The sequence below is a fragment of the Rhynchophorus ferrugineus genome, unplaced genomic scaffold (assembly GCF_030347505.1).
Source record: "Rhynchophorus ferrugineus isolate W39M unplaced genomic scaffold, kcgeb_rfMv2 rfM9, whole genome shotgun sequence".
Classification (NCBI taxonomy): domain Eukaryota; kingdom Metazoa; phylum Arthropoda; class Insecta; order Coleoptera; family Curculionidae; genus Rhynchophorus; species Rhynchophorus ferrugineus.
The window spans coordinates 1026002-1044831 of record NW_027472588.1 but is presented as its reverse complement, the minus strand read 5'-3'; the positions used below and the strand labels follow the sequence as shown (position 1 = coordinate 1044831).

Genomic DNA, 18830 nt, shown 5'->3' with positions numbered 1-18830 from the left:
ACTATTGGTAAAAGCGGTAAAGTCTTTAAACTCTGGAATCAAGATTAGACTCCCAAAATATATGTATCTTGGGGGTAGGAAAACGAAAATAAGTTTTAATTTACCTCATAGAGAATTATTTATAAAATATGTAATATGAACCGAAACCGACACATTATTTTGGAACATGATTTTTATTATATAATTTTAAAACTAAACTTTCTACAAAAATCAGTATACTGTCATTCGATTCAGCGTAAAATTCTTTACATTCTTCCGATTTTCAAAAGTGTGGGACTACCTCAAGGGAAATGACAAGAAATAGCTTAAAAATGGGAGAAAAATGCGAATTTTCACGACTATATATATCAAAAAAGTGGCAAAATTTTTTAGTTCTTGGACAATGATGGAACTCTAAAAATAGATGTCCTTTCGATTAAGAAAAACGACAATTCAGCTTAAATTGTCTTGATATTAATTGTTTTTGAAATATGACATAAACAGAAATCCACCCATTTTTTGAAAATATACATTTCATCATATAACTTTAAAAATAGGGGTTGTATAAAAATGATTATACTACCATTCCATTCAGTGTAACATATCTTTTGTTGGATATATAAATAATTGGGTGGGTGCACCTACATCTGATGTCCTCTGACGATGTATATATGGATGCATGATTAGTAGTTTCCTGTAAATTATAATAAACGCTACGGCGCATGCTCGTACTAGTGCCATTCGGACAGGATGAAAATCCCGCCATCTTGATTCATTCTGTGTTGGTGCTTTGGCCGATATGTTTGTCGAAATATATAGAGAGTGACTCAGTTGAATCCAGTGTTTTAATCGCCCAAATACCTTCACCAAATCGGTTCTAACACTTTTTAATTCCTGTAATTTTCATCAATTTGCCACTATTTTAACGAAAATGGCAGTGAAAGGTTTGAATATGGTAGAAAACCACAGATTTTCACACTCCTGGAAATACATCTATTTTGGGGCGAAGGAAACAAGATTTATTTAATTTTGATATTTTAATTATAGTAATTCGTAATTTTAATAATAACAATAAATGGGTTAAATTGCTTTGGAGTGTATAATTAAAAAAAAAGAAAAGAAAATATACTTGAAAACTAAACATTGTATAAAAATTATTATACACAAAACTCTTGATAATCCCTGTACTTTTTATTAGCCTGTGATTATTTGAAAGAAAATGACAGTCAACGGGTTGAAAATGATTTAAAAAACGTGACAGAATCGGTGAAATTTTATGCTCAACCCGTATTTGTATAAATATATCAAATACTGATCCAGAAACAGTTAACATTAAGCCAGAACTGAATCGATAGCTTGATCATAGTCTCCTGTTTCAAATTGACTTGTTGCTTAAGTGAATGGATAAGAAATACACAATTTTTTAAATAAAATATATATTTTATAAGTAATGTGTTATTCCATAACCAATATTTTTAGAATTATATGTCATTTAGATACAATCAACTCTATCAAATCCTCTAGTAGGCCCTGCATGATGCTCCTGTAATGTTTCTCGGACCATCCAGCATCAATCAAAGCCGCTCGGTTCTCGTACATGTAATAATTAAATATACCGGTATCACTAAACATTTCTTCTCTAAACCGGGGATTTAAATGCATCAAGTGGGCGTATCTCAAAGCTCCGTATACGCTCGCATACTTGATAAAATCGAGGCTGTCGTTGAATTCTGTTCTGGGATAGATTTCGTCGGGATCTAAATGAGAATCTCGTAGATGCCTGGCCAGGGTTTCGTAGTAGTCATTCAGCAGTCGATCCATGAACTTGTTCCTGATCTCCTTGCTTGAGGTCAGATAAATGAACGAGAGTACCTCGAAGGTTGGAACTCCGTACGATATCGTTTGAAAATCGACCAGTTTTATCTCGGGGTGATGCGGATCGGGTTTCAACATCATGTTACCAGCGTAAACGTCACCATGTTTCACCGCATTCCTGTGTTTCTCTGATGGTACCATCCATCTCATACCTTCCGCTTGTCGTTCGGAGATATTATCCAGTAGCTCGTCAATATTGGTGTGATATTTCGTTAACACATCAGGACACAATGTCATTAAACGCTTCAAACCGTCCAGATAACTTTGTACAAGTTTTTTGACCTGATCAAGGTTGAGTACCGATAAGTTTGGTTTAAATATTTGCGGAAATGTCTCCATTATCGTCACTGACCTACCTTCACTTTGCGAGAGTTTAGCTTCAACAGTAAAACTCGCTGCATGATATTCAGCCAGTACTTCCACCACCGATTTCAAACCAGGATAATCCAGGATACTATCGGGTTTCAAGGACTCGAAGTTTTCTTCACGAAGATCATCGAGAATTAGTACCCAGTATAACCTGGTGAGATAACATCGAGGTGCAATGTTCAGTAGAGTGTCTACGTCATGACTGGCGTAGAAAGGCACCAGAGTGTTGTAGAAAAAATCCTCGTGCACCGCCGGGCCCATTTTCAACATCTGTTGTCCGGTCTCATTGGGTGCTATCAGGAATTTGGCAAATAATCTCAATACCTCGACGTTTCCATCGTGTTTTACCTCAATATTTAATCGATAATATTGACCTAGATGACCGTTTTTCTCACTCAACAAACTTAACTCATAATTATGTAGTTCGTACCGATCAGAGTCGAGTTTATTATGAAGAACCTCGTAAACATCCTCCTGATTCAACAACGGACACCTCCAGAAGTTTTTCAAGTTTACTGTTAGGCCCTTATCGGAAACCTGTCCCATGAGTTGAAGCTTGACAACCGGCAGTAGAATCCTAAGCTGGTTTTCTTGATTTCTTCGATCATAGTGTCTCCGAACCTCCTCAGCTAACAAGAAATGATCCCAGGCGCCTTTGGTTTTTGTGAAATATCGTGAAATGAGGTTTTTTAAATGGCGTTGTCTGAAGTTCTCGTCGGTGAACGAGAAGATCAATGAAAGAGCTTCGTAGAGTGGTGGCTGGAATGAGCCTGAACATTGTTGTAGAAATCGAGCTTCCGATGATTCTAGTTTAACGAAGGCATTGTCTTCTGGTGTAAAAAAGCTTCTAACAAGGAAATGTCCTTTAACCAGCTCGTTGAAATCATTTTGAAGCCTATCGATTGTTGATTGTAATTGTCCTTTATCGAATTCACCGAAATCACTTTTAGATAGCACATTATCAATCAGATTTTTGATATCTCCACATGCAGTATCTCTCTTCGTATCACCAGCTCTTATATATTTCGTTTGTCGTGTCACCAAGTTATCCAAAAGAACCGTTAAATGTTCGCGATTGTTCTTCTCTACCAACACAAACCCGTCCAGTTTCTCTTTCTCGAACACCAAGTATTTCTGTCCCTGATCGTTCTGGATGATCTTATCCGGATTAAATATGAAGTCTCTGTTCCATAACGGATGATGTTCACTGATTTGTTCCGTCAAAATATACTCGTATTTCACGCACTCACATTCGGTCTCGCATAACAACAATTTTCCGCTACTCCGCTGCCATTCTGAGATGGTGATGTTGGTATTCCCTTTTAACGAGAATGTTTTGTTTAAATAATCAGGATCGAACAATGTAGCGGGTGTCATCGTGAGAAATTATAAACGGTAAGTGTGTTGTTTTCGCTTTTTATCAAAGATGCATCGATGAGGCGAATAATCGCAAAACTGATAAGGAAATTCTGGGAACTCATGTGTTGATATTTTATTATTTTCATATTTATTTAACTGTAAATAAATCATACTTGTAAATAACTAGAGGAATATTATTGTTATGAATAGTAAAACTAGACAAAATTTACTTAATTTGAAACAAACTACAAAATACTATCTCTCATGTATTTAAAATACGAAATACAAAAACATATTTTGAAGTCGTGTATTTGAAACACTTATTACCAATTACAAATTACATTTTTAAAATTGATTTACGAATACTAAATATAGTCTATTCAAAGTTATTTTGTACATACGTCATCTAAATTTGTGACGTCAAAACGTCGCAATGTTGTCGCATCAACTCAGAGTTAGTTCACTATGGTTTTGATTAATTTATTGTAACATTACAGTACATCTAAAAACTACAGTTAATTATACAGCCACAATAGTTTATAGGTTAGTGTTATAACCTCTTGTCACTATTGTATTCAAGAATTTTACATGCGTCTGACAACTGGATGTCTTTGACAGGCTCATTCGTTTACGCGTTCGAACTAATCAGACAGCATTGTGTCTCTTTTTAACTAGAATAAAATGAGAAGGAAAATATTGTCTGATTCTGAAAGGAATTTACAAATTGCTATAGACAATACATTAAACATCTTGATGACGAATGTACAAAAAAATTTGATAGGCTATATGTATTTAACATCAATTTTACTGTTTTTAATGTGCAATGAGTTTTACATATAATTTCACTGAGTGGAGATCAAATGGTTTTAATTTCTTTAATCTTCTAGCTAAGCCATCATTATCTAGGAGCTGGGAAACTCTGTTTCACCTTTAGGTCCTTATGCAAATTGTCTCTACGAATATAATACGGAGAATCAACAATACAGTACCTTATTTTGGAATCTTAAACTTGCTTTACCTGTACAAGCCCAGAGATAAACACTATAAGTCTACATTGTTTTTAAGACTTGTCGTTAAAACAAAAGCTTGTTGTATATTTAATATAAATCAGTTTGAGTCTTTTACATTATTTCTTAACATGCGGCTTCCACCTAAGTATAACATTAATAGTCATAGCAAGATAATTGGCAGTATTTCTATAGGGAATAACTTACTGATTTATATATACTAGCTTGTGATTGAAATTGGAAAATCATTACCGGTTTTTTTCGAAAAAAAAATTCAAGAAAATGGAAAAAGGTATTTATTCAAAGTATTGGCTATTTAATTCTATAGATCATGACCATCTTTCAGGCAATTTATGGTTTAAATTGATCATTTGTTGTCCATAGCAATCACTATTAACTGTTTCACCAGGTTTCAACAGTTCTTAATACATTGGTCCTACCAAACGCAGAGCATTGTCTTGCGACCAAAATGATTTGGCCTTGGAGTCGATCGTCCGGCTTCGCCAGGTCATAACCACGATTTTATGCGTTTAGTGTTTTCGAAATAAGTCCACTTTTCATCACTAGTCACTATTCGATTCAGAAAATACTTCCGATCATACCTTTGAAGCGGCAATTCACAGACAATTTTTCGATTTTCCATTTGCCTGTCATTCAATTGATGTGCCACTCATGTTCCCATCTTTTGGATTTTCCCCACTGCTCGTAATGGTTTCTTGGGCCACAGTTAGTGCTTCAGCCAACAGACTTTGAGTTTGACGGCAATGACTTTCCGGTATATGTGGTAATACAGATATAGGATATATTTTGATAATAATAAAACAAGCACTGAGAAAAAAACACTTTATTTTATAACACACACCAAATAAAGGATAGTTAACGCTTATTGTACATGAAGAATACTGAATACGGATCAACGTTTATGTCTGTGTGTGGATCGAGTTGGAACTGCAGTGAACGTAGATGGTACTGGACGGTATGTAACGCATTATCTTGGTTCTGGTACGTGGCGTAAAAACCTTAAAAAAACCTATTCCCGCATCTCAATAAAAATATATATATCTACCTATCGACATACAACTTATCACATAATACCACATTGACTAGTCTCATAAATTAGATTCAGGAGGTTGGCGGGTGTAGATCTGGCCCCGGAACGTAGGAAGGCGGAAGGGAGTCGAGACACGTCCTAGACGTGGGTACCGTCCAAGGAGTGCACCTTGCTGAGGCGGTCCCTGGCCTCGATGTGTACCTTGGCCTCTCTCTTGCCCAGGGGACTGCGCAAGGAGAATTTCGTATCCCTCTTCAGGCAGTGCTTGGGCGAATGTACCGGTACTACGGCCTCGTTCATCTTCATCTTGAAAGTCTCGGTTTCGTCGAGTCCCATGCCAGCGTCAGTCGTCGCCGTTTCGGTTTTGGGGCGCTTGTGTGAGGTCAGAGAGCTTCTTGATCTATAAAAATACAAACATTTTAAAAAACTCCCTAATTATTTTCAGTAAACCTTTAAAATTAAGTTCTTGGTAGTTTAACAACTTTAAAAGCAAAAACTAGGAAGAATATCGATATTTTACAAACTAGCGACACGCCCCGGCTTCGCACGGGTGCAATGCTGATACTAAATTAAATACACTACAGAAAAAATATGAACGTTGTATATAAAAACATAGCGGCCCGCTCCGACTTTGCACGGGCATAAAATATATATGCCTATGTCACTCAATGAAAACATGATTAAAATCGATCCAGTATTTTTGGTTCATTCATTACTGCCCTTGGCCTGCACGCATTAAATTTGGAGTAAAACAATTCCTCTTCCCCTATACTTACTATGAAGATTTCCTGCTATCTTTGGAATATCTAAATTCATACAATTTTTATTACATTACACATTTTTAAACGCAAATTTTAAATTTGTAATATCTCCGAAAATATTTGTTTAATTTACATGCTGTAAGGAACCATATTGATCTATATTAATTGCACACTGTATTTAAGGTACTTAATTCGATAAGGATTAATGCCGTATTGCTTAAAATAGCTTCGTAAATAAGCCATTTTCTCACGTAAAAAGTAAACAATAAAAATGGTTAATGTGGGTTATCCCTAAAAGATAAACATATACCATCGCGGACTTTTTTGTAGACCTTTTTATGGTGTACAATACTGTAGTACATTAATTTGATCTAACTGTAGGGTTAGGCAGCGTTTTTGCTAATTGCTAAATAAGCCTAAAAAAATAGGTTAATTTACGACATCACGTTAGAAACCTCTAAAATTAGCAATGTTGCCTTAGTATATTATGCATGTATTATACATATAAACCTTGCTCTTGAATCACTTCTATCTATTGAAAAAAACCGCATCAAAATCCGTTGCGTAGTTTTAAAGATTTAAGCGCACATAGGGATATAGGGACAGAAAAGGCGACTTTGTTTTATACTATGTAGTGAAGATATATCAATGCTTTTAAGAAAAAATAATAAAAATAATCCAGCAAATCCATAAAAAATATCGATATTCTTCAAACAATTTATAGAAATAAATGCAGAATATAAGGTAACATTTTTAATAGTTAAAATATCGAAATAACATAATAACAATTTTGTTTATAGTGGGAATATTAACTGCTAAATTTGTTACAATATATTTTCAAGGACATCAATATTTCACCCCGATATAGCTACAGATTTCAAGAAGTAGAGAAGAACATTATTTTTTTGTTCAAATAAAGACGTTACAAACGGTATGAGTGAAATAATATACAATTGTACTGTAATTGTACTATACAAAGTAATATTACAGGTAATTATTGACTTTTATACAAATTTTGTTGCAACTGGCCTTCCATCCGTTTTAGATTAGTAAATGTACATTACGACAATCAAAAGATAATCAGTTCAGTAGTCTATTCATTACTGGGGTTTGTCCGTCAAAAATAGTAGCAAAAATTGCAGTAACTGATAAAAATTAGACATTTTCTTCGATCATGTTATAGTTTAGTAACGATTTAATTTTTTTGTATGGGTAAAGTATTGCTAGTATGGCAAAGCTGATGAAAGTTAAATTAGAACTATACAAAAAAATTAGATATGATTTTGCAGGATGCAAGAATAGTGGGGAACGATACTTTGAAAACATCAAATTTATCAGTAAAAGTTGACCTGAATCGAATAAACAAAACATATAACATTAATCATCAATGACACCCTAATGATCTAATGACTACTATTCTGAAGTTGACTATTCAGTTGATATCTATAGAGTGTCTGATATCTCATTCAGTTTCAATTTACGGACATTCGAAATAATCTTGTGGATTTTTTAAATGTTTTCGTCGGTAACAATCTCTTTTGGGCGTCCACTGCGTTCATCGTCTTCGGTGCTCATTTCACCACGCCTAAACTTAGCATACCAATCCTTGATGGTTGATTTTCCTGAGGCAGTGTTCGGAAACTCGGCATTAATCCAAGTTTTAGCTTCAATTATATTTTTTCTCTTCAAAAAGCAATAACTTATCAACATGCGAAATCTTTTTTTATTCATTTTTTTTTCACAATAACAAAAGTTGCTTCACTCAAGTTGCTATAATTCACAAATTAATGATCCGACAGTTGTCAAATTTATACACGCATCTTTTGAGGGGTAGGGCTTATCAAAAAAGCACATGGATTTAATTCTAGTAGCGCCATCTATGTGCCAGGCCGGGGACTTGCCAATTGACCTGTTAGACTATGGAATAACTTTGGATAGACTATATATTATATCTGTTTTCCTGTGCTTCGCGCGAGTTTGGGTACCTATTGCATAATTACCTATTTACAATGGGTTCCGATAGAAGGCGAGACACCGGCTTGAAATGGTTGCCGTCACTGTGAGCGGACGTGGAGACGGGCGTGTGCGGGGCCGACTGGGACACAGCCATTCGGCTGATGGTGTTGGAAGTGATGTCCCGATCGATGGACTTCATCGACTTGATGTTCTCCAGGTTCTGCGAGCTGAGTTGTCGCATGTTGGGCTGCGAGCGGGCATGCATATTCTTGTGGTTCCCCCTGGTGGTGTTGCGGCGCACCGGACCGCCTGTGGTCTTGTTCGTTATGCGCATGGAGCTGTAGTTGATGATTTTCTTGTTAATATCGCTCTTGCCCTGAGTCCTTGCCCGTCCCAATACTGCACTACCAGCTGGAATGTTAACAACAATGATAATTATTCGAAATAAACATCTTTAATAAACATTATTAGTATTAATTGCTTGCATGTATCAAGTCAATTGAAAAGTCCCCGGCCTGACATATAGATGGCGATTCTAGAGTTAAATTCATATATTGTTTAGATAGCTCAAAAGATGCGTGTATAAATTTGACAGCGTCAGATCATTAGTTTGTGAATTATAGCATTTTGAGTGAAATTGCCGGACACTGCCCCAGGAAAATCAACCATCAAGGATTGGTATGCTAAATTTAGGCGTGGTTAAATAAACATATCAACTGAACTTGTACATCATGTCATTCACGAATATTTGGGTATGAGATAGCTCTGTGCAATGTGGGCGCCTCGCGAGCTCACTTTTGACCAAAAACAACGACGAGTTGATGATTCGGTGCAGTGTTTGAAGACGATTAAGTGTAATAAACCCGAGTTTTTGAGTCGACATGTGACAATGGGTGAAACATGGCTCTATCATTTCAGTCCAAAATCCAATCGACAGTCATCCGAGTGGACTGCACACGATAAACCCGATCCAAAGCGTGGGAAAACGCAACAGTCGGCTGGCAAGTTTATGGGGCCTGTATTTTGGGATGCGCATGGAATAATTTTCATTGACTACTTTGAAAAAGGAAGGACTACCATCAGCGATTATTACATAGCGTTATTGGACCGCTTGAAGGACGAAATAGCCGAAAAACAGCCGCCTTTGAAGAAAAAGAAGTGCTGCTTCACCAAGATAATACACCGTGTCACAAATCAGTGAAAACGAAGGCAAAAATCCATGAATTGGGCTTCGAATTGCTTCTTCATCCACCGTATTCTCCAGATGTGGCCCCTCGCGACTCTTTCCTGCTCTCAGATCTCAAAAGAATGCTCACTGGAAAGAAATTTTTGTCGAATGAAGAGGTGAAGTTGTTAATTTCCAATGTACCTATTATTTGTCGAATTGCCGAAACTGAGGCCTATTTTGAAGCAAAAGACAGATCGTTCTATAAAAATGGTATCGAAAAGTTGGTTGCTATAATCCGTGTATTACCCTTGAAGGGAATTATGTTGAATGAAAAAAAACTAATTCTGCCAAAAAATGTATTTTACTATAGTAGGCCGGGTACGTTTCAATTGACCTGTTACTATGATTCTTCAGGAATAAACTCTTATTCGCACAACTGGATCAGCTATATTTCCAGATTAATATATACTCACGCGTGTTTCCTGTGTGTTTACGTCTGGTTTGCGCCAAGGCATACACCACAGCCGCCAAGGTACTGTAATTGCTCGGTTGTCTCTGGAAGCTCGGAGGTCTACTGACCTGTCTACCCATCACGAAGAACGTCTCCATCAAGCCCTTACCCTTAACGTCGATGATTCCTCGTTTTTTCAGTTCATACCCTCTGATGCCCAGCATCTGCAATTGTTTAAATATCCCGTTATTGTCGAAGAATTCTCACCTTTATACCTGACGAAGTACCTGAGCAGTTTCCTTCGGCACTTGGATGTATCCAATCAAGCCGGTGGAGTCCATTCGGGACGCCAAATTCACCGTATCTCCCCAGATGTCGAAAACGGGTTTCCTGGCTCCGATCACGCCGCAAACCAGCGGCCCGCAGGCAACCCCCACCCGAAGCCCGAAGTTGTTAAACGAGTCCTTGTTGATGTCCTCTAGTTTCTCTTTCATGCACATGGCGTAGTCGATGAGAGCGCACAAATGCTCCACGCTGTCCACGTTCTTATCACAATTCTGCCGATTAACAATGAAATGTGCATGATATTGTAAGTCATATATCGTTCAATGTTATTTTGTACATACGTCATCTAAATTTGTGACGTAAAAACGTTTAGTTCAGTTTGGCTCTGACATATAACAAAATTCTAATCTAAATAAAATAATTAAACAAACATATTATCAAATATAATTTATTTTGACTAGTGTTGGGAACTATCGACTGTTTAGTAACTGACTACTTTTTACTATCGACTGTTTCAATCGCTATTTTTGGTTTGACTGATTTTACAATTTGTTACCAGTGATTGTTTTAGTCGACTGTTTATAGTCGCCATTTTCGGTCCGATTGATTTTGTTACTATTTACTATCGACTGTTTCGGTCGTACTTTCTTTTTCTCTCAATTTTTGTTAAAAAATATTTCCGTTCAATAATAAATAAGTTAGTTTGTGAAGGAATTTATACATCTTCGTCTCGCTATACTATCGTTGGAAAATATAACCACCTACAACATTAACCCAAGCGATTATCTCCGTCCTTTCCTCTCTCACAGTTTATACAGGAAAGGATTCGTACATTTTCGGCTGACATCACGAATGGAAAAATAACAGTCGAACCGCGCATTTGACTGAAAATAGTAATTATTATTTTCAGTCGGTAGTTTTTTGACTATCGACTGTTTTGCGACTATCGATTGTTTCGACTGTTCAGTCGATAATTCCCGACGATAGTTAACACTCTGTATATTACTCTATCTCTTAATTTTGAGGAATATTTAATTAGTAGTCCTTTTAGGAATCATATTCAAGTGAAGAACGTATATAGGTAACATAAAACATAGAGACCCTGTCCACGCGCCAAACGTCATTCAATACATACCTTGTGGGTTGGATTCAGACCGGAAGCGGCCATGTAAGTGGCGGTGGCACTCACGGTCTTGATTTTCTCGATGGAACTGAAGCGATCTTCATCCAGCAACTCGTCAAAATCAGCGATGATCTCGTTCAGCAACCGGATGCATTCGACGCCCTTGTTGATCTTCTCCGAGTAGAAGTCCGTGAAGTTCGGTATGGTGGCGAATAGTACTCCGACTTCCTCGCGATATCGCGCAAACAGTTCCTGAAAACATCGTTATAGACATTGAGAGCCAGCGAAACGCCACCAAGATCTGTATTACCTCGCTGTTTCTGTCATTGGAGAGAAAATGCTGGGCTACGTGGTCAGGAAGGATGTTCTTCAACAACTGAGTGTTGTTGTGCCTGGTCTCCTCCATGTCGGTGAGCTCTCTTTCGGCCTGTTGTTTCCAAAGGAAATCGAGTCGAGATGTCACCTCTACTAGGCGGGCGTGATAGGCCACCATCAGGAAAAACACCACCAACAATATCAGCATTTGCGCCGATAAGGGAATAACGATCACATCTCTGTTAAAACAAGAAATATATGTCCAGCACCTATCAACATCTTGAGGATATATTACTCCACAAATATCTCCGGATTTGGCACATGCGCGCTCTCCAGCATGGAATAAATCATAGAAAAGAATAAACTATAATGTCTTCGTTTTCTAATGGCGGTAGCTTCTTTTCCAGTGGATCGCGTACAGTCGATCAAGTCAAAACAACAAACAAATCTAGGATATTTAGATTTTGTGTTAAATTAATAATTCTGTAGTAATAATAATTAAATTGTTGTATTATTCTTGGTGGTTTAACATACATTGATTTTAAAATATGGACGAACAAGGATAAGTCCAGATTGTAAAGTTAAATTTTTAAAAGTGTTTTTCTAATATGTAAGAACAGTGTACAGTGATACTATTAAATAATTAAATTTGCTAACAAAAATTGACTTGGATCAATTAAATGAAATATAAAACTATCACGACACCCTAATGATCTAATGACAAAAAAAATACAATGCATTTATTATATCACTACATAGTATAAAACAAAGTCGCCTTTTCTGTCCCTATATCCCTATGTGCGCTTAAATCTTTAAAACTACGCAACGGATTTTGATGCGGTTTTTTTCAATAGATAGAGTGATTCAAGAGGAAGGTTTATATGTATAATACATGCATAATATACTAAGGCAACATTGCTAATTTTAGAGGTTTCTAACGTGATGTCGTAAATTAACCTATTTTTTTAGGCTTATTTAGCAATTAGCAAAAACGCTGCCTAACCCTACGAGTTAGATCAAATTAATGTACTACAGTATTGTACACCATAAAAAGGTCTACAAAAAAGTCCGCGATGGTATATGTTTATCTTTTAGGGATAACCCACATTAACCATTTTTATTGTTTACTTTTTACGTGAGAAAATGGCTTATTTACGAAGCTATTTTAAGCAATACGGCATTAATCCTTATCGAATTAAGTACCTTAAATACAGTGTGCAATTAATATAGATCAATATGGTTCCTTACAGCATGTAAATTAAACAAATATTTTCGGAGATATTACAAATTTAAAATTTGCGTTTAAAAATGTGTAATGTAATAAAAATTGTATGAATTTAGATATTCCAAAGATAGCAGGAAATCTTCATAGTAAGTATAGGGGAAGAGGAATTGTTTTACTCCAAATTTAATGCGTGCAGGCCAAGGGCAGTAATGAATGAACCAAAAATACTGGATCGATTTTAATCATGTTTTCATTGAGTGACATAGGCATATATATTTTATGCCCGTGCAAAGTCGGAGCGGGCCGCTATGTTTTTATATACAACGTTCATATTTTTTCTGTAGTGTATTTAATTTAGTATCAGCATTGCACCCGTGCGAAGCCGGGGCGGGTCGCTAGTAAGTGTATAAGTACATAAATTATTGTTTTGTAAAAATAATGATGTATTGACTGAGATTTCTTTCAGCTTAAAGATACGATAATCCATTCATTTTAGGCTAGTAAATGTACAATATGTTAGTCGAAAGCTTGAGTGAGTCAATTCATTAATGGGGTTTGTGGATCAAGAATAGTATCGATCATAGTTGATCAAATTTGCAGATCTTTAGGGGAATTTCGCTGCTTTCATATATAGTAGTGGCTTTTTCGTTTAATTTTAACTATATTCTTGTGTGTTTGATTTAAACGATTTTGGTTTTTTTATGGTAATGTTTATTTATATGGTTTTTGGAGTTCTTGTCAATTGTTAAAATATGTATATTAGGTTTAGAGAAATTATTTTTATTATTTAGTTTTATTCAATGCTTTTTTAAAATAAAATATGTTATTTCCAATAAACACATTTAATTTAGTATATATAAATATACATTTTCGACAATACATATAATAATCACCAAAAAAAAAGCTGTATGTACGCTCTTCGCTTTTCTCTTTTTAAAAATTAAATGGAGCTGAACATACGCATGCGCCAAATCAGGAGATATTTGTGGAATAATGTATCCAGCATCTCCAGATCGCTTACCCGACAGCAATGGCGTTCACCGTATCGAATGTCGGTTTATACGGCACCAAGATCAGGATGGTGTAGATGCCGACCATCAGGAACGCCATCAGCAACTTCACCAGATAGTAGAGCTTCAGTGCGGTGGCCAGAGCTATCATACAGAGGATCCAGGTGAAGACGATATATTCTGGATGCTTGCAAATGACGCAGGAATCGGAAATACCGATTTGGGTGGTGATGGTGAAATTGTCCGTGGTGGTTTCAGGTAGTGTAGTAGTGGCTAGGTCGCGCTTGATGCGTTGGAAGGAACCATCGTCAGCTGTATTAAAGAATACAATACAGGATTATTATTATTTTGTTGCAAGAATCAATGTATAGTTGAGGAACAAACATAGAGACGCAGATTATAATGATATGGATAGATATCTATGAAAGAGTCTATTAATATCCAAGAATCTATCAAGATGGAACAGTTGCAGCTGATTATCAATAGCCTTGCAACATAACATACCCACATACGTGATAACCGCGCAGTACTACATACGTAGGAATAACGAAAACATTTATACGAATAAATATAGTCTACTCAAAGTTTTTTAAACGTTTAAAAAGTATGTGTATGTTCCTTTAAAATAAAGTTTTTGGTTTATTAAATATTTAACTGCCCTTTAACCTTTAATATCAATAATATCGTTTATATATATTTTTTATATGGCATTTTTCGATATTTTTGGATTGCAGCAAAATTGCAGATATATTTAAAAAATAAATATCGATATTTTTTACTTTCCGATATATCGATATTCCTTAAAAACTTCCTCCCTAAAAATAAACCATCCTTCTCTTTTTTATTAATAAAATAATTGAACAAAAATGTTATCAAATATAATTTATTTTAACATTATAGTGCATGTAACAACTACTGTTAATTATACAGACCAAATAGTTTATAATTAGAGTTATAACCTCGTATTGCTTTAAAAATTTTATAAACGTCTGACAACCAGACGACTTTGACAGGCTCATTCGTTTACGTGGTCGAACTTATCACACAGCATTTTATCTCTTTTTAACAAAAATAAAGTGAGAAGGAAAATATTGTCTGATGCTGAAACGAATTTACAAATTGCGGCAGGCAATACGTTAAACATCTTGATGACGTATGCGCAAAGAAACTTTGAATAGACTATATAAATATATCGATGTTTCTCTTCATGGCCGAAAACCCTGAATAAAAACAGACTTTTCCTCCGAGCGAATTTTAGCTATAGTCCTTCCGATAAAAAAAGCCAATGTACGTCATCAAAATTTCTAATGCAACGTTGCCGCATCAATTTTTGTTTATTTTAATACCGGTAAAAATCAAAATACTAATCTAAATAGATTAATGAAACAAAAGAAAAACGTTATAAAATATAACTTATTTCATTTATCAAATAATAAACTCGAATAAACTAAAATGGGTAAAATATCAAAGTTAAATGCGGCAACACTGCGACGTCATTAATTGATTGAGATGATGTGAGTTCACTGCTGCTTTGGATAGACTATACGTCTTATTCGAAGTATCTCTTTAACTATGTGTTATATTTTATTAAGTTGAATTTAAAGAGACATTTTAGGTTAGTTTATGAATCCAAGAGAACATATTATATTCTTGAAATATACATATAAATTACAAGAACTGGCAACGTGGCAAGATCCGATTTTATCCTAGCACCGGCTGTGAACTGATAATCATGATTTTCTTTGAAGGTACTATTTGATTCAAACACAATTTATATCAGTTTCATACGACTTACCGTGAATAGTCCTACTAACGCTCCTTTTCTGAATCCTACTGCGAACCACCACAGAACTGCCGTTCTTCTCCTGGCTCAGACGCACTATGGAGGCGGAATCGTCCGTGATCATGTCGTGGATTTTGCCCATGATGATCTTGAGGCACTCCCCAGAACAATTGATGTTCTTCACGGTTATACCCGTGTTGAGCTTGGCGCTCAGGGTCAGATTCAGGGTCAGTTCCTGCTCCAGGTTCTTCACCTCGATCTCCGGAACGTAGAGCGGACTGTTCTGCAGCAGCATGGTGGCGTCGGAGAATGGGGTTTGGATCGAGTAGGCTGTCGAACTGTTGGAGACGACCTGGGTAGCGTTGGATTGAGTGCCGGTGGTCGCGGACGGCGATTCGAACGGGTAGAAGAGGCTGACGGAACTGGCCAGGGACATGACGACGATCAGGATGCAAATGAAGGCGGTTCTGGTTCTGCGGTTGTGCACCAGCGTGTAGGAGATCTTCTGGAGGGATTCGGGGAACTGTTGGAACTCTTCCGCCATGACCAGCATGGATGTGGCGCTCAGAATCAGCGTTACTATCACCAGCAACCATATAACTAAAGAAGATCTAAAAACATACAAGAGTTTCCTCAATATCCTTACGTTCAGTGTTTTACTAGTTGCATATCGATGGTATTAACTTACGTTTAGATTTTTACATTATGTTGTTCTTTATTATTGCATTGATTGATTATAAGTTTGCAATGCTAATTTATTGAGGAATGTTACTATATATATTAATGATTTATAATATGAAACATATTCAAACCGATTACTGTAAGTAAATTTCCCTGTATTACTGGTTGTCTACCGTATTTATACATTTCGAATACTTTTAATAACATAGGATATATAAACAGGTATCCGTAACGGGATTCCCCTTCCCGGTTCCAGGCCAAAAAAAGGAGATATAAATATTCGTTTCAATGTTTCTTTTTACTCTTTTATATTAAAAAAATGGCCAAAATTTTAATAATAAATTGTACCTATTTACGTAATTGAAAAAATATTTATCTGCACTGAAGGCCAACTGTGACCCATCCCATGAAAATACCTCATTAAGTATATATATATATATATATATATATATATATATATATATATATATATATATATATATATATATATATATACTGGAGAAAAACATGGAACAAAGTACTTGTCTTCATCTGCAGTTAATATCGACAAAATGAAAGAAATGGCTAGCAGATTTATGAAAAGAGCATTGTTACAAAGTTGTTATATTAATGATCAATATGTTTTTATATACTTATGTCTTTAAACCTTTATTTTAATTACTTGCAACTATAAATTTTGCAGAAGGCTCATTTTTCTTTAGTCAGATGATCATTAATGTGTTAACGCTATTACTGCTATAAGAATGAATGTTTTTGCAAATGTAGAGTTTTAAGTTGATGACTGAGTTGATTCTTGCTTGATTTGGTATCATACTTACAATGCAGTGATGATGAACTGAGAAATGACAATGAACAACCATATAATGTAGCAGGACAGCATGTTAGACTTGAACAGGTCCTCTCTGAGTTGGCTGAACTGAAATTCGGACGCGTTAATGCCGTTGCCGGACGAGGAGAATCAAATTACGCATTACCTGCCACTCCATCTCCCTGTCGATGAATCGCAACGTCCACGGATTCACGTTCGCGCTGCGCATCCTCTTGTTGCTCTCGATTTCAATGTTGTGGTCGATGATGTCGTCCACCTGCTCGGTGACGACCTTCCTGGGGGCGTTCAGTTCGTATTTTTGACGTCCTTTCGGTTCCAGGGCCTCGTCTATGTCGGCCGAGATGGATCGATGCAACTGAATCACAAATGGAGGACGTTAGATTGATTTAATTCGGTTTTATGGTTGAAGGGGGTCCGTACATTCTCGAAAGGTATTTCCGGTGTCCAATCAGTGGTGGTTTCCTCCTCTATGGCGCTGTGCTGTATACCGCTGTCGCTGCGCTCCCTAGAAGGCGGTTCTGAAGAGAAACTCGGCGTTTTCGGAGACTTGGGCGTGCTGACGTTGCTGTTGATCTCTTCTTCAGGCCACAGTTTATTGGAAAAGATGCTGGGTCGCGAGGTTAGTCGTCTGCGAGGTAAAATTGGCTCGCACTGTTTGATCAGGTACGTGATGACGTTATGCTCCCGGAGATAAGCGTCCCGTTCTTGTCCATTGCCTGGTTCTACGTCATAGGCTCCATTCAAGCACTTGAACGTTTCTTCGGATATATGCACCTGACTGTGGGTTGATCGAAAATTAATGTTAGATGCGTTAGAGTCAAGCCATTTTTATGAGCCCCTATTAAAAAGAGATATTTGAAAAAAATTTGCAAGCTGCAGACTATATGGTAGTTAGATCTTGAACTCTCTTGATTTTTACCTAACACATGGGCTGAAAAGTCCCCGACATAACAAAGAAAACGCGTTTTTGAGTATTTATATTATAATATTTTCATACCCAGGCTTCCCACCAGATTCCATGTGATTGGCAAGGCGAACGTCCGAAGACCAGATATCGAACTGCCACTTCCTCAACCCCAGCACCCCACAGAGCACCGAGCCAGAATGGATGCCGATCCTCATATCCAGGTCCTCTACCTGTAAAAACAACAATGAAAAATTAACACACACAGACAGAGTCTTAATTTCAACTTTTCTCCAGTGATGGTTTTGACCAGTGCTGCCATGTAAGAATAATGTTAGACAGAAACTCACATATATTCAGAAGATTCTTAAAGATTGTTCTGGATCTAAATACAACAATTCTGCTTCTTTACACTCGGTGCTTTAAAAAAATTCACGTCTGATCAATCTGATTCATTTAAGTTGAATACAAATTTCTATTAATTGTATAGAAAACTATGTTCCTGTCTGTCAAATTCGGACACTTTTTGGTAAATTTTAGGCTTTTTAGCTTTATCAGATTACTATGCATAATACTAGTCTGAAACTTCCTGTAAAAAAAAGAAAAATGAAAAATCTGGCAACGTGGCAACAATTAACAACAAAGGAATTTTATATGAATTTAAGCCATTCTATTGTAAATCATTTAAAATTCACAGTC

General features: G+C 36.4%; 2 protein-coding genes across 2 annotated transcripts in view; both read right to left on the bottom strand.

Moving 5' to 3' along the window:
* Positions 1–1407: 1407 nt before the first annotated feature.
* On the bottom strand, positions 1408–3620 carry LOC143202424 (uncharacterized). The gene has a single exon (XM_076413960.1). It carries the CDS (start codon positions 3598–3600, stop codon positions 1468–1470), a length of 2133 nt encoding a protein of 710 aa, XP_076270075.1. The 5' UTR covers positions 3601–3620; the 3' UTR covers positions 1408–1467.
* A 2025-nt stretch (positions 3621–5645) lies between these two features.
* The window catches only part of LOC143202419 (adenylyl cyclase 78C), a 128032-nt gene continuing 114847 nt past the window's right edge, over positions 5646–18830 (bottom strand). The window contains exons 12-23 of the mRNA XM_076413952.1: positions 18225–18364; positions 17648–18005; positions 17373–17582; positions 17217–17314; positions 15730–16328; positions 13946–14246; positions 11695–11938; positions 11397–11636; positions 10264–10533; positions 9999–10200; positions 8402–8768; positions 5646–6040 (exon numbers count right to left, since the gene is read on the bottom strand). Coding sequence (XP_076270067.1) covers positions 5779–6040; positions 8402–8768; positions 9999–10200; positions 10264–10533; positions 11397–11636; positions 11695–11938; positions 13946–14246; positions 15730–16328; positions 17217–17314; positions 17373–17582; positions 17648–18005; positions 18225–18364 — 3291 coding nt within the window. The 3' untranslated portion in view covers positions 5646–5778. The remainder of the gene's footprint in view (positions 6041–8401; positions 8769–9998; positions 10201–10263; positions 10534–11396; positions 11637–11694; positions 11939–13945; positions 14247–15729; positions 16329–17216; positions 17315–17372; positions 17583–17647; positions 18006–18224; positions 18365–18830) is intronic.

Bases quoted from the DNA above. Each gene is read 5' to 3' on its own strand.
- LOC143202424 (XM_076413960.1), bottom strand. From the start codon at position 3,600: ATGACACCCGCTACATTGTTCGATCCTGATTATTTAAACAAAACATTC.